Source organism: Oncorhynchus masou, chromosome 5 (genome assembly GCF_036934945.1).
Source record: "Oncorhynchus masou masou isolate Uvic2021 chromosome 5, UVic_Omas_1.1, whole genome shotgun sequence".
Lineage (NCBI taxonomy): Eukaryota > Metazoa > Chordata > Actinopteri > Salmoniformes > Salmonidae > Oncorhynchus > Oncorhynchus masou.
Window position 1 is genome coordinate 13,940,842 of NC_088216.1, and position 16,156 is coordinate 13,956,997.

The window sequence follows — 16,156 nt, forward strand, 5'->3', positions numbered from 1 at the left end:
GTACAGATCAGCCTCTTTGTTTTGTCCACGATGAGGGAGAGGTTGTTGTCCTGGCACCACACTGCCAGGTCTCTGACCTCCATATAGGCTGTCATGGTTATTGGTGATCAGGCCTACTACCGTTGTGTCGTCGACAAACTTTCTCTCTCTCTCTCTCTTTTTCTCGCTTACTTCCTCCAGTCCTTTAATAATATTGTCTGAGGCCCCAGCAGTAAGTACTGTTTTCCTGACGAGTAGACTCTCCCCATAACCAAACAGAAGCCCAGCCCAGCCCCCTCTCCTCCAGCCCAGCCCCCTCTCCTCCAGCCCAGCCCCCTCTCCTCCAGCCCAGCCCCCTCCCCTCCAGCCCAGCCCCCTCTCCTCCAGTCCAACCCCCTCTCCTCCAGCCCAGCCCCTCTCCTCCAGCCCAGCCCCCTCTCCTCCAGCCCAGCCCCCTCTCCTCCAGACCAGCCCCCTCTCCTCCAGTCCAACCCCCTCTCCTCCAGCCCAGCCCCCTCTCCTCCAGCCCAGCCCCCTCTCCTCCAGCCCAGCCCCCTCTCCTCCAGTCCAACCCCTTCTCCTTCAGCCCAGCCCCCTCTCCTCCAGTCCAACCCCTTCTCCTCCAGCCCAGCCCCCTCTCCTCCAGCCCAGCCCCCTCTCCTCCAGTCCAACCCCTTCTCCTCCAGCCCAGCCCCCTCTCCTCCAGTCCAACCCCTTCTCCTCCAGTCCAACCCACTCTCCTCCAGCCCAGCCCCTTCTCCTCCAGCCCAGCCCCCTCTCCTCCAGCCCCCTCTCCTCCAGCCCAGCCCCCTCTCCTCCAGTCCAACGCCTTCTCCTCCAGCCCAGCCCCCTCTCCTCCAGTCCAACCCCTTCTCCTTCAGCCCAGCCCCCTCTCCTCCAGTCCAACCCCTTCTCCTCCAGCCCAGCCCCCTTCTCCCTCAGCCCAGCCCAGCCCACTCCACTCCCTTTTAAACCAGTCGAATCCAGTCCACATACCCAAGCCCATTCCAGTTCACATAACCGATTCCAGTTCAGGCCACTTCACCCAACCCATTTAAACCAATCCAATCCAGTCTAAATACTCCAGCCTAACCCAGCCAAACCTAACTCAGCCAAGCCTAACCCAGCCAAGCTTAACCCAGCCAAGCCTAACTCAGCCAAGCCTAACCCAGCCAAGCCTAACCCAGCCAAGCCTAACCCAGCCAAGCCTAACCCAGCCAAGCCTGACCCAGCCAAGCCTAACCCAGCCTAACCTAACTCAGCCAAGCCTAACCCAGCCTAACCTAACCTAACCCAGCCAAGCCTAACCCAGCCAAGCTTACCCCTATCCAGCTTAGCCCAGTACTGTATTGTGCCAGACCTTGCTGTCGCTTTTGCTCTAGTTGTGTCTCTGTAGTTGGGGCAGAACTGTGTGTTGTTGTCTGGGGTGGTCTGGGGTGAAGGCTAGGCTCAGTGGGTTTGGCTGGAGATGGAACGGGCCGGAGGCTGGGCTGTTGTTGGGTATAAGGCTCTATAGCGGCGCCTCTGTGAGTGCTGAGCTGCAGGCTGGGCCGTGTGTGTGTGTGTGTATGTGTGTGTGAGATGGGGTGGGCCAACACAAGCAGCACCGGGAACGTCCCCCTCGCGTGCCCCAGCAGCAGAACAGGAAATGGGAGAGAGAGGGAGGAGGGTGTGTGTGCGTACGCGTGTATGAAAGTGAGTTAGTGAGATTGTTTGATTTGAATTTATTGAGAGAAGATAGTGGGATGTAAGTTAAATATAATATCTCACCTGCATAAAGATGTACCACCTGCTCAGACTGGGGACTGGCTGACTGTCTGGCTGACTGTCTGGCTGACTGACTGGCTGACTGACTGACTGACTGACTGGCTGGCTGACTGACTGACTGACTGGCTGAGTGACTGGCTGACTGACTGTCTGGCTGAGTGACTGGCTGACTGACTGACTGACTGACTGAGTGACTGGCTGACTGACTGAGTGACTGGCTGACTGTCTGTCTGGCTGAGTGACTGGCTGACTGTCTGGCTGACTGACTGTCTGGCTGACTGGCTGAGTGACTGGCTGACTGACTGTCTGGCTGAGTGACTGAGTGACTGGCTGACTGACTGGCTGGCTGAGTGACTGGCTGACTGACTGTCTGGCTGACTGAGTGACTGGCTGACTGACTGAGTGACTGGCTGGCTGAGTGACTGACTGGCTGAAAGAGTGACTGGCTGACTGAGTGACTGACTGGCTGGCTGAGTGATTGACTGGCTGACTGAATGAGTGACTGGCTGACTGAATGAGTGACTGGCTGACTGAAAGAGTGACTGGCTGACTGAAAGAGTGACTGGGTGAAAGAGTGACTGGCTGGCTGACTGAATGAGTGACTGGCTGAAAGAGTGACTGGCTGACTGGCTGAATGAGTGACTGGCTGACTGAAAGAGTGACTGGCTGAAAGAGTGACTGGCTGAAAGAGTGACTGGCTGACTGTCTCCTATAGTCCTAGAAGACCAAGAACACAGCTGGACTGTTTAAAGGTGTTTGTACATCATCATCACACACACTTAGATCCTCCCATCTCGGGACTGGAGGTGGGGAAAGCGTGTACAAAACACATCATTCTATCAACAAATCCTTAAACGGATTCCTTGTGTAATAATAATACATTATTGCATGAGAAAAAAAGTAGAATCTTTCTCCCAAGGAGCCCAAGAAGGAATCTGTGCGCTCAGTGTTTACTAGTAGAACTGCAGCGGGTGAATGCAGCCAAAACAAGGCGGGAGAAAGAAAGGAAGTTGAAGGAACTTTTTTTCTCCCGAAAAAAGAAGAGCGCTGCTAGTTCCGTTATAACCACAGAGGACGGCGAAACGTCTACGAAAACCTGGGGAAGGTTAAAAAAAACGGTTTAAAAAAAAGTTAGTTCCGCTCTTAGCATGTTTTCACATGAAGAAATCTGTTAAAAAGCGAAGAAGAAGTTTCCCCCCCCAGTGCGAGGACCCTTCCAACATCAGAGGCGATGCGATGTGAGTGAGCTATGCCTTTTAGAAATGGACAGATTTTATCCAAGCGAAAACATGGCGCCTCTTTCCCCAAGTTTGGATTATTTTCCAGTCTGCTCTTCACTCTCTGTTGCCTGGAGGCATGGGGCTGGAGCCCGGCGCACGGGGACGGCGGCAGCGGGAGGAGTTGCGGGAGCCCGTGTCCCGGTAACTGTACCTGTGTTCTTGCACCAGGGTCCCGGGAATCGTGCGTGGTTAATTGCACGAACATCGGTCTGGAGCGGGGACCAGCGGCGGGGGATCTCCCACCGGGAACTAACGTCCTGTAAGTAACCTAGTGGTTTTAACTATAGCATGTGACAATCCAAATGGGAAGCGGCGTGTGAGGTATGCCACCGCACCGCTCGGTAATTGACATAACCCGAGTGTGCCCCACGGCACTTTCCCTCCGGTGGAGGAGGGATGGGGAGTTGGTATCTCCTGTGACGTAACATTTTAATTCTGAACACTCTTGTTCAGTTGTTTGTGTAGGTCATTTGTTTGTGTGCCATTGGCTGGTGCTGAGGAAGATATTTCCGTTTCACAACAGATATGATACTCCAGAATAGACTGGCAGGCTGCCAGGCATGCTGTCATGGAAAAAGTTACGCCTCGATCCCATCGACAGTTTTATTGCATTTTGGTACACCAGAAGTAAATTCATTTCCAATGGAACGCTGCGTTTGCCTTGCAGCATTGCGTTGCAGAGTTAGTTCCAATGCGTTCTGTGTGGTGCATCAATTAGATTTTTCGAACGTGTGCCTCAAACTGTATGTGTAGACTGCCTGACGCCTCGATCACACCTACAGTGCTATTGCTCAAATTGGTATGCACAGCAATATCTGGATATGTGTGCAACAAATGTTCAACATTCACCTTCTCCTACCATTTATGTCAAGTCATCTTACGCATACAGTTTGACAACGCAAGGCGTTGGAAAGCGTTCCATTGGAAATGAACGTCATTCTGGCGTACCAAAATGCAACGACGCTGTCGCTGTGACAGAAATGGTAGCAGAAGAGGAATGTTGAACTTTTGTTGCACAATATCCAGATGATGCTGCGTACCATGTGTGATCCAACTGTTTTGAGTTGATACTTTTGTTGTGCTTTGTGGCCTTTGATGCCAATTTGAAGTGATTTACAATGTTGCAGTAGCAACCTAATATCAATGATTGTAATGAAAGAAAGGACGTTATAATGGGGGGGGGGGGGGGGGTAGCAACAGTAGTAATAGTAGCAATAGTAGTAGTAGTGGTAATAGTTGTAGTAGTAGTAGTAGTAGTAGTAGTAGATATAGCAGTAGTAATAGTAGCAGTAGTAGTAGTAGTAGCAGTAGTAATAGTAGCAGTAGTAGTAGTAGTAGTAGATATAGCAGTAGTAATAGTAGCAGTAGTAGTAGTAGCAGCAGTAGTAGTAGTAGTAGTAACAGTAGTAGTAGTAGTAGTAGTAGATATAGCAGTAGTAATAGTAGCAGTAGTAGTAGTAGCAGTAGTAGTAGTAGTAACAGTAGTAGTAGTAGTAGTAGATATAGCAGTAGTAATAGTAGCAGTAGTAGTAGTAGCAGTAGTAGTAGTAGTAACAGTAGTAGTAGTAGTAGTAGTAGTAGTAGTAGTAGTAGTAGTAGTAGTAGTAGATATAGCAGTAGTAATAGTAGCAGTAGTAGTAGTAGCAGTAGTAGTAGTAGTAACAGTAGTAGTAGTAGTAGTAGATATAGCAGTAGTAATAGTAGCAGTAGTAGTAGTAGCAGTAGTAGTAGTAGTAACAGTAGTAGTAGTAATAGTAACAGTAGTAGTAGTAGTAGTAGTAGAAGTAGTAGTAGTAGCAGTAGTAGTAGTAGTAGTAGCAGTAGTAGTAATAGCAGTAGTAGTAGTAGTAGTAGTAGCAGTAGTAGTAATAGCAGTAGTAGTAGTAGTAGTAGCAGTAGTAGTAATAGCAGTAGTAGTAGTAGTAGTAGTAGTAGCAGTAGTAGTAATAGCAGTAGTAGTAGTAGTAGTAGCAGTAGTAGTAGTAGTAGTAGCAGTAGTAGTAATAGCAGTAGTAGTAGTAGTAGTAGTAGCAGTAGTAGTAATAGCAGTAGTAGTAGTAGTAGTAGTAGCAACAGTAGTAGTAGTAGTTGTCGCGTGTTTAATAGATATTGAGACAAATAACGAACGTTGAGAACTTGTTTTGGATACTTGGTGTTTACTCATTATATGGTGTGGGCGATCAGCCTAATGCTCCACCCATAGCGACCCTCAACAGGAAGTAGCTGCACCAGACCAAAGTGCATCACAGTCACATAGAACTCCGTTGAGCAACGTTGTAAGTTGTCCCCACGACAAATGACCAAAACAAAAATAGTTCCAAGGCAACAAGTTGGTCTCCGCGTCCTCTGTTCTCTGACTGCCCGTTCTGAGAGGCGTTACGCTTCGAACACAACTAAAGTGTCGTTGCGTTTTGGTCCACCAGAATGACATTCATTTCCAGTGAAACGCTGCGTTTTGGTCCACCAGAATGACATTAATTTCCAGTGAAACGCTGCGTTTTGGTCCACCAGAATGACATTAATTTCCAGTGAAACGCTGTGTTTTGGTCCACCAGGATGTACATTCATTTCCAGTGAAACGCTGCGTTTTGGTCCACCAGAATGACATTCATTTCCAGTGAAACGCTGCGTTTTGGTCCACCAGGATGTACATTCATTTCCAGTGAAACGCTGCGTTTTGGTCCACCAGGATGTACATTCATTTCCAGTGAAACGCTGCGTTTTGGTCCACCAGAATGACATTCATTTCCAGTGAAACGCTGCGTTTGCCTTGCAGCATTGCGTTGCAGAGGCAGTTGCAGTGCGTTCGGTGTGGTGCTGGTGTAACGGATGTGAAACGGCTAGCTTAGTTAGCGGTGCGCGCTAAATAGCGTTTCAATCGGTGACGTCACTTGCTTTGAGACCTTGAAGTAGTAGTTCCCCTTGCTCTGCAAGGGCAGCGGCTTTTGTGGAGCGATGGGTAACGATGCTTTGTGGGTGATTGTTGTTGATGTGTGCAGAGGGTCTCTGGTTCGCGCCCGGGTATGGGCGAGGGGACGGTCTAAAGTTATACTGTTACACTGGATTTATGTAACGAATGCGTCAAGCTGCTGTCGGTGTGTTGGAAGCGTTCGTGCCTTAGTCCTAGAAGGTCACTATCCAAGACAGAGGTCATCAAAGGTTGTTGTTTTGAGTTTGACCCGATGGGGAGCAGCCTACAAGACGGGTCAGCTCTGAAGGCAGGCGTGGAGCTTTAAACTCCAGACCGGAACATTCTGTCCTCTCGCTGCCTGCCTGAAGGAGCCGAATGTTAGCAGTTTATTTTCCCCACAAACCCCTTTACGTTTTTAACTTTTTCTCCGTTCGTTTTTAGGTTAAATCTCTTCTCAAGGCGCTGGGTTTTTCTGCAGTGAAAACTTCATGTGTTTTAAACGAACTGTTCAGGTTTTAGAAGTAAACTTCAGCATGTCATTTATTAAGGTCACGATCTGGCGACTGCGTGGGGGGAATAAGGTTTCTATAGGCGCATACATAGATAGTTATGCTAATCCCTAGGCTTCTGTTTGGATATGCCTGACCTTTACTTAGCCTATGGAAATGACAGAAATTGGTCCTGTAATCTGTCTAATAGTATGTTGTATGTAATTGAATAGAAAAAGGAGAAACCGTTAGAGGTCTGTAGGATTACCTGAATGTCACAGTGTGTGTGGCCGTGTTTCCATTTCATTGGCTCTGCATAAGGGGCTGGCCTTTCGCAGGGACAGCTGAGCGAAGACATGGGTTCTGCGGTGGCGAGGAGTGATACGGTCGTGTCAGAGTCCAGCCAAACTGGACAGGAGCGTTAATTGCATCAAGCGAAGCAAACCCCGCTGTCCTCCTGACAAACGTCACGGTAGAAAATATATCATTTCTGTGGCTGGAGAGGAACAGCCATTCCAGCACCACGGCCTTTAGGAGACATTCTCATCCTCTGACTGGACCTGTCACAGGGTTCCAAGCTGACCTAGGTCATAATCACCAGTCTTCTGTTATGGACCTGTCACAGGGCTCCAAGCTGACCTAGGTCATAATCACCAGTCTTCTGTTATGGACCTGTCACAGGGCTCCAAGCTGACCTAGGTCATAATCACCAGTCTTCTGTTATGGACCTGTCACAGGGTTCCAAGCTGACCTAGGTCATAATCACCAGTCTTCTGTTATGGACCTGTCACAGGGTTCCAAGCTGACCTAGGTCATAATCACCAGTCTTCTGTTATGGACCTGTCACAGGGTTCCAAGCTGACCTAGGTCATAATCACCAGTCTTCTGTTATGGACCTGACACAGGGTTCCAAGCTGACCTAGGTCATAATCACCAGTCTTCTGTTATGGACCTGTCACAGGGTTCCAAGCTGACCTAGGTCATAATCACCAGTCTTCTGTTATGGAACTGTCACAGGGTTCCAAGCTGACCTAGGTCATAATCACCAGTCTTCTGTTATGGACCTGTCACAGGGTTCCAAGCTGACCTAGGTCATAATCACCAGTCTTCTGTTATGGAACTGTCACAGGGTTCCAAGCTGACCTAGGTCATAATCACCAGTCTTCTGTTATGGAACTGTCACAGGGTTCCAAGCTGACCTAGGTCATAATCACCAGTCTTCTGTTATGGACCTGTCACAGGGCTCCAAGCTGACCTAGGTCAATATCACCAGTCTTCTGTTATGGACCTGTCACAGGGTTCCAAGCTGACCTAGGTCATAATCACCAGTCTTCTGTTATGGACCTGTCACAGGGTTCCAAGCTGACCTAGGTCAATATCACCAGTCTTCTGTTATGGACCTGTCACAGGGTTCCAAGCTGACCTAGGTCATAATCACCAGTCTTCTGTTATGGACCTGTCACAGGGTTCCAAGCTGACCTAGGTCATAATCACCAGTCTTCTGTTATGGAACTGTCACAGGGTTCCAAGCTGACCTAGGTCATAATCACCAGTCTTCTGTTATGGACCTGTCACAGGGTTCCAAGCTGACCTAGGTCATAATCACCAGTCTTCTGTTATGGACCTGTCACAGGGTTCCAAGCTGACCTAGGTCAATATCACCAGTCTTCTGTTATGGAACTGTCACAGGGTTCCAAGCTGACCTAGGTCATAATCACCAGTCTTCTGTTATGGACCTGTCACAGGGTTCCAAGCTGACCTAGGTCAATATCACCAGTCTTCTGTTATGGACCTGTCAGAGTAGGAGTACTGATCTAGGATCAGTTTAGCCATTTTAATCAATAGGAGTATTATGGACAGAGACGTGTGTAAAAGTGTGATCTGAGCTCAGGGGTTCATAATGTCTGGACTGAGAGATACAGTAAGATACAGAGGGGGAGGTGCTGAAGGCTGTTTGATGAAGGCACAGGTCTATTCTTCACTTCTACACACATTATATCCCACATCTCCAGGGTAGGTGAAGTTTGGATGATTCTGATGTTGCCACAGACACACACACACACACACACACACACACACACACACACACACACACACACACACACACACACACACACACACACACACACACACACACACACACACACAGTAGCTGTAAACACACACATCTCCATTTTCCTGGCTACGGTACTGTTTTGCTTTGTGTCGTTACCAGGACAACCACGCAGCAACTATCACACCCCGGACCAGCCCAGGAGAAGTACAACTGTACACACACACACACACACACACACACACACACACACACACACACACACACACACACACACACACACACACACACACACACACACACACACACACACACACACACACAGCAGGAGATGTTGTCTTATAAACCAGAGTATTTACAGAGTAGTAAGATCTGGCAGTACACCTCGTCTCTTCAGAAGTCTAACAGATGTCATGTATAGGGACTACTGTCTCTCTCCCTCACCCCTCTCTCTCTCTCCCTCATCCCCCTCTCTCTCTCCCTCATCCCCCTCTCTCTCTCTCCCTCATCCCCCTCTCTCTCTCCCTCATCCCTCTCTCTCTCCCTCATCCCTCTCTCTCTCTCTCTCTCTCATCCCTCTCTCTCTCTCCCTCATCCCCCTCTCTCTCTCCCTCATCCCCCTCTCTCTCTCTCCCTCATCCCCTCTCTCTCTCTCCCTCATCCCCCTCTCTCTCTCCCTCATCCCTCTCTCTCTCTCCCTCATCCCTCTCTCTCTCTCCCTCATCCCCCTCTCTCTCTCTCCCTCATCCCTCTCTCTCTCTCTCCCTCATCCCCCTCTCTCTCTCTCTCTCTCTCTCATCCCTCTCTTTCTCTCTCCCTCATCCCCCTCTCTCTCTCTCTCCCTCATCCCTCTCTCTCTCCCTCATCCCTCTCTCTCTCTCCCTCACCCCCCTCTCTCCCTCATTCCCCTCCCCTCTCTCTCTCCCTCACCCCCCCCATCTCTCCCCTCATCCCCCGCTTCTCTCTCTCATCATCTCTCTCTCTCTCCCTCATCCCCCTCTCTCTCTCTCTCATCCCTCTCTTTCTCTCTCCCTCATCCCCCTCTCTCTCTCCCCCATCCCTCTCTCTCTCCCTCATCCCCCTCTCTCTCCCTCACCACCCTCTCTCCCTCATTCCCCTCCCTCTCTCTCTCTCCCTCACCCCTATTCTCTCTCTCCCTCACCCCCTCCTCTCTCTCCCTCATCCCCCTCCCCCTCTCTCTCTCCCTCATCCCCCCCTCTCTCTCTCCCTCAACCCCCTCTCTCTCATCCCTCTCTTTCTCTCATCCCTCTTCCTCCGTCTATTCCCACTATTCTTCTTTCTTCCTATTTTCCTCTTCCTCACTCCTCCTCATCCTCTTTTGTTCTCTCTCTCTTCCCCTCTCCATCTTGGTTGCGGTCTTTCTCTCCCTCTAGCCTCTTCTCCCCCTCTCTCTCTCCCTCTCCTTCCTCCAGTGTATCCTCATCCCTCCATCTCCTGATAGCGTAAATGTTCAGGCCAAAGAAACAAGTGATACTTTTTTCTTCATTTTTCTTTTTCTTTCTTTCTTTCTTTCTTTCTTTCTTTCTTTCTTTCTTTCTTTCTTTCTTTCTTTCTTTCTTAATTTCTTTCTTTCTTTCTTTCTTTCTTAATTTCTTTCTTTCTTTCTTTCTTAATTTCTTTCTTTCTTTCTTTCTTAATTTCTTTCTTTCTTTCTTAATTTCTTTCTTTCTTTCTTTCTTTCTTTCTTTCTTTCTTTCTTAATTTCTTTCTTTCTTTCTTAATTTCTTTCTTTCTTTCTTTCTTAATTTCTTTCTTTCTTTCTTTCCTCCATTCTTTTAACAAGCTGGGAAAGACTGAATCCACAGGCCATATGCCAGGAGGTTTGTTTTGTTACCGTGACGACTGCAACTGATGACATCACTCACGGAAGTACAGGCATTCCACAAGGCAGTAAATAAAGGGGGGGAGGGGAAAGAAGGGGGGGAGAAAGAGAGAGAAGGGGGAGAGGTAGAGTGCGCTTAGAGAACAGAAAAAAGAGGGGAGGAAGAGTGTGGGGGACGAAGGGGGCACATATTGAACCTTTTCGATGCGACAGACCTCAGAACTAACCACTAAACCATCAAGATGCTAGAACACTGTCTAGCCCATTGACCCTTCACTGTCACTACAGTATGTCATTATGCCATTACAGACATGACCCTTCACTGTCACTACAGTATGTCATTACAGACATGACCCTTCACTGTCACTACAGTATGTCATTATGTCATTACAGACATGACCCTTCACTGTCACTACAGTATGTCATTACAGACATGACCCTTCACTGTCACTACAGTATGTCATTATGTCATTACAGACATGACCCTTCACTGTCACTACAGTATGTCATTACAGACATGACCCTTCACTGTCACTACAGTATGTCATTACAGACATGACCCTTCACTGTCACTACAGTATGTCATTACAGACATGACCCTTCACTGTCACTACAGTATGTCATTACAGACATGACCCTTCACTGTCACTACAGTATGTCATTACAGACATGACCCTTCACTGTCACTACAGTATGTCATTATGTCATTACAGACATGATCCTTCACTGTCACTACAGTATGTCATTACAGACATGACCCTTCACTGTCACTACAGTATGTCATTACAGACATGACCCTTCACTGTCACTACAGCATTACAGTGGACATAACACCACAGACAGCTCCAGCACTAGTGTGTGTCTGTAATGGTTAACTGGTGCTAGTTAAACAGAATAATCTGGGTTCATCATTTACCGACTCAGTGTAGACATTTCTCTCTGTGTGTGTGTGTGTGTGTGTGTGTGTGTGTGTGTGTGTGTGTGTGTGTGTGTGTGTGTGTGTGTGATAGTCTTTGACTCTGAGCTCTCTTACACACAAACACAAAGCAGATGTTTTACTATACTTGTGGGGACCTAAAATGTATTTCCATTCAAGATCCTATTTACCTTTACCCCTAACTGTAAACCTAACCGAAATGGTAACCCCTAACCATAAACCTAACCGTAATGGTAACCCCTAACCGTAATGGTAACCCCTAACTGTAAACCTAACCATAATGGTAACCCCTAACTGTAAACCTAACCGTAATGGTAACCCCTAACTGTAAACCTAACCGTAATGGTAACCCCTAACTGTAAACCTAACCGTAATGGTAACCCCTAACTGTAAACCTAACCGTAATGGTAACCCCTAACTGTAAACCTAACTGTAATGGTAACCCCTAACCGTAAACCTAACCGTAATGGTAACCCCTAACTGTAAACCTAACCGTAATGGTAACCCCTAACCGTAATGGTAACCCCTAACTATAAACCTAACCGTAATGGTAACCCCTTACCGTAATGGTAACCCCTAACTGTAAACTTAACCGTAACGGTAACCCCTAACTGTAAACTTAATCGTAATTGTAACCCCTAACCGTAATGGTAACCCCTAACTGTAAACCTAACCGTAATGGTAACCCCTAACTGTAAACCTAACCGTAATGGTAACCCCTAACCGTAAACCTAACCGTAATTGTAACCCCTAACTGTAAACCTAACCGTAATTGTAACCCCTAACTGTAAACCTAACCGTAATTGTAACCCCTAACTGTAAACCTAACCGTAATTGTAACCCCTAACTGTAAACCTAACCGTAATTGTAACCCCTAACTGTAAACCTAACCGTAATTGTTACCCCTAACTGTAAACCTAACCGTAATTGTAACCCCTAACTGTAAACCTAACCGTAATTGTAACCCCTAACTGTAAACCTAACCGTAATGGTAACCCCTAACTGTAAACCTAACCGTAATGGTAACCCCTAACCGTAAACCTAACCGTAATTGTAACCCCTAACTGTAAACCTAACTGTAATTGTAACCCCTAACTGTAAACCTAACCGTAATTGTAACCCCTAACTGTAAACCTAACCGTAATTGTAACCCCTAACTGTAAACCTAACCGTAATTGTAACCCCTAACTGTAAACCTAACCGTAATTGTTACCCCTAACTGTAAACCTAACCGTAATTGTAACCCCTAACTGTAAACCTAACCGTAATTGTTACCCCTAACTGTAAACCTATGTCACGACTTCCGCTGAAGTTGGCTCTCCTGCCCGTTCAGGCGATGCTCGGCGGTCGTCATCACCGTCCTATTAGCCACTACCGATCCCTTTTTCGTGTATCTGTTGGTTTTGTCTAATTGGTTTCACCTGTGTGTTGTTTAGTTAATTAGTGTCTGTATTTAATGTAGGTTGTCCCGCCTTTGTTTTGTGCGGGATTGTTTATTTTGTCATTCGTTTTGTCTGTCGGTGTTTGTTGTTTCTTATTCTCCGGTTAGTCTTTATCCTGTGTTGGATAAATTCACCCTGCGTGTATTTGGGTTGACCGTTGTTTATTTTGTTCACCTGAGAATAAAACTTTATATCGCTATCTGCTCTCTGCGCCTGATTCCACCCACCTTGATTAGACGTGACAACCTAACTGTAATTGTTACCCCTAACTGTAATTGTAACCCCTAACTGTAAACCTAACCACTAAGCCTAAAATAGCTATTGTCTTCATGTGGACATGTCCCCATGATGGAGAATTTCCATAATACACACACACACACACACACACACACACACACACACACACACACACACACACACACACACACACACACACACACACACACACACACACACACACACACACACACACACACACACACACACACACACACACATATATATATTTATGGATATTTCATTCCTTTTTCCCAGGCATGTATAATTAGCTACAGCTATTTCTAAACCAGAGACTCCACACTAATCCACACTCCTCTAGAGCTACATCAGACCCCTAGTCAGCGGAGTGTGTGTGTGTTGTCCCTGGCACAATTAGGCCCTCTCTGTGCTGCTAACCTCAACCTCATGAGCTCAGAGACTGGACTTTAGCCACAACAGGGGGGGGGGGGGGGGTGAGAGGGAGGGGGGATGAGAGGGATGGTGGGGGGAGACGGGGAGGGTGGGGGGCGAGAGGAAGGTGGGGGGAGACGGGGAGGGTGTGGGGGCGAGAGGGAGGGTGGGGGAGACCGGGGGGTGAGAATGAGGGAGGGGGAAACGGGGAGGGTGGGGGGGGGGGCAAGAGGGGAGGTGGGGGAGACAAGGTGGGGGGGGAGACAGGGAGGGAGAGAGAGGTTGAGGAAAATATGTGTGGTAGAAGAGTGAGTGAGCGGAGAGGAGAGGGAATCAGAAGAGGAGGGAATAAGTTATAGGTGGAATGAAAGAGAGAGAGGACAGGTGGATGGAGAGACGTGGCTTGAGTTGGGATGACTTGTTGGTGGTAAACTACAAAGGCCCCTTTGCCTGTTTCACTTGGAGAGAGTCAGAGAGGGAGGACAGGGGGAGAGACTCTTCACAGCTCACCACAGAGTAAATGTATGCCAACCAGACTGGACTGAAAAAACAAGTCTCTCTCTCCTCTCCCACCATCTCTCTCTCTCCCTCTTCTCCCACCATCTCTCTCCCTCCTCTCCCACCATCTCTCTCTCTCCCTCCTCTCCCACCATCTCTCTCTCTCCCTCCTCTCCCACCATCTCTTTCTCTCCCACCATCTCTCTCTCTCCCTCTTCTCCCACCATCTCTCTCCCTCCTCTCCCACCATCTCTCTCTCTCCCTCCTCTCCCACCATCTCTCTCTCTCCCTCCTCCCACCATCTCTCTCTCTCCTACCATCTCTCTCCCTCCTCTCCTACCATCTCTCTTTCTCCCAACAAAGTCTCTCTCCCTCCTCTCCCACCATCTCTCTCTCTCCCAACCAAGTTTCTCTCCCTCCTCTCCCACCATCTCTCTCCCTCCTCTCCCACCATCTCCATCTCTCCTCTCTTCATTCTCCACTCTGTGACTCTTCTCTTCCTTCTCTCCTCTCTGCTGTCAGAGATGGAGAGAAATGGAGAGAGATTTGTAGAGAGATGAAGAGGGTAATAATTTGATTTGGTTCTGTAATTAGAAGAGCACATTCAGGGCCAAGAGACTGGAGAGAAAGAGAGAGGAGAGGAGGAGGGGAGAGAGAGAGAGCGAGACTACTGGAGTGTGTGGAGTACGAGAAAGAGAGAGGAGAGGAGGAGAGGAGAGAGAGAGACTACTGGAGTGTGTGGAGAGAGAGAAAGAGATCGAGGAGAGGACTGTGTGGAGAGAGAGAAAGAGATTGAGGAGAGGACTGTGTGGAGAGAGAGAAAGAGAGAGGAGAGGACTGTGTGGTGAGAGAGAAAGAGATTGAGGAGAGGACTGTATGGAGAGAGAGAAAGAGAGAGGAGAGGACTGTATGGAGAGAGAGAAAGAGAGAGGAGAGGAGGAGGGGAGAGAGAGAGACTACTGGACTGTGTGGAGAGAGAGAAAGAGATCGAGGAGAGGACTGTGTGGTGAGAGAGAAAGAGAGAGGAGAGGACTGTATGGAGAGAGAGAAAGAGAGAGGAGAGGACTGTATGGAGAGAGAGAAAGAGAGAGGAGAGGACTGTATGGAGAGAGAGAAAGAGAGAGGAGAGGACTGTATGGAGAGAGAGAAAGAGAGAGGAGAGGACTGTATGGAGAGAGAGAAAGAGAGAGGAGAGGACTGTATGGAGAGAGAGAAAGAGAGAGGAGAGGAGGAGGGGAGAGAGAGAAAGAGAGAGGAGAGGAGGAGGGGAGAGAGAGAAAGAGAGAGGAGAGGAGGAGGGGAGAGAGGGAGAGGAAAAAAGGAGGAACGGTGGAGAGATCGAAAGTGTGTGTGAAATCACTGCTCACAGCTGCCCAGCTCTCCTGCCAGCTGGACTCCAGACAGCCTGAGCAGCAGAATGGACAGAATGTTCTAAAGACGAGAGGAAGACATGGACTGACCCGCCCTGCGGAGCCCAGCCAATCGCCTTCTTCCACACTCCTCCTTTCCTCCCTACCTCCTTCCTTCCCCCTCCCTCGCTCCCTGTCCGTCCTATGAAGGGGGAAGTACACATGTCCCCAGGGACCATGTAGAAGAGGGCTCCCCGTCCTGGGCAGGGAGAGCAGACTGGCTGGCCACTGTGGCAGGAGCTTCGTGATGGAACTGATAGGGGCGACCTGTCTAGAGTAGAGGCACTGCACAGTGGGGGGGATTGTTCTCCGTCGCGGGGCCTTACGGTTCTCCCCTGGGTCTCTCCTTCTCCAGCTCTGGCTGATCTTCACACTGCTTTGAGTCTCAAACATAAACAAAACTTGGAGGGAGGGGAGTGCCTCTACTCTGGGGGAGGGAGGGAGAGAGAGAGATTTGCACATTGTAAAAACACTGTATATATATATATATATAATACGACATTTGTAATGTCTTTATTGCTTTGAAACTTCTGTATGTGTGATGTCTACTGTTAATTTTTATTGTTTATTTCACTTTATATATTATATACCTCACTTGCTTTGGCAATGTTAACACATGTTTCCCATGCCAATAAAGCCCCTTGAATTGAATTGAATTGAATTGAGAGAGGGGGAGAGAGAGCTCTCCATTCATCATCAAATTCAAAACTATTAGATCAAAAAAAGAAGTTTGCTATAAACAGCTTGACATGAGAACCCATATTGAGGATTCATCTGCTCTCCCTCCCTCTCCCTCTCTCTCTCTCGCTCTCTCCCCTCCTCCTGTCCCCTCTCTTTCTCGCACTCCACACACTCCAGTAGTCTCGCTCTCTCTCCCTCC

The 16,156-nt window shown here is 48.3% G+C and overlaps 1 protein-coding gene across 1 annotated transcript in view; it reads left to right on the forward strand.

The window, feature by feature from the left end:
• The first annotated feature begins 2,791 nt into the window (after positions 1 to 2,791).
• The window catches only part of LOC135528262 (polycystin-1-like), a 121,233-nt gene continuing 107,868 nt past the window's right edge, over positions 2,792 to 16,156 (forward strand). Inside the window, exon 1 of the mRNA XM_064957229.1 lies at positions 2,792 to 3,285. Coding sequence (XP_064813301.1) covers positions 2,996 to 3,285 — 290 coding nt within the window. The 5' untranslated portion in view covers positions 2,792 to 2,995. The remainder of the gene's footprint in view (positions 3,286 to 16,156) is intronic.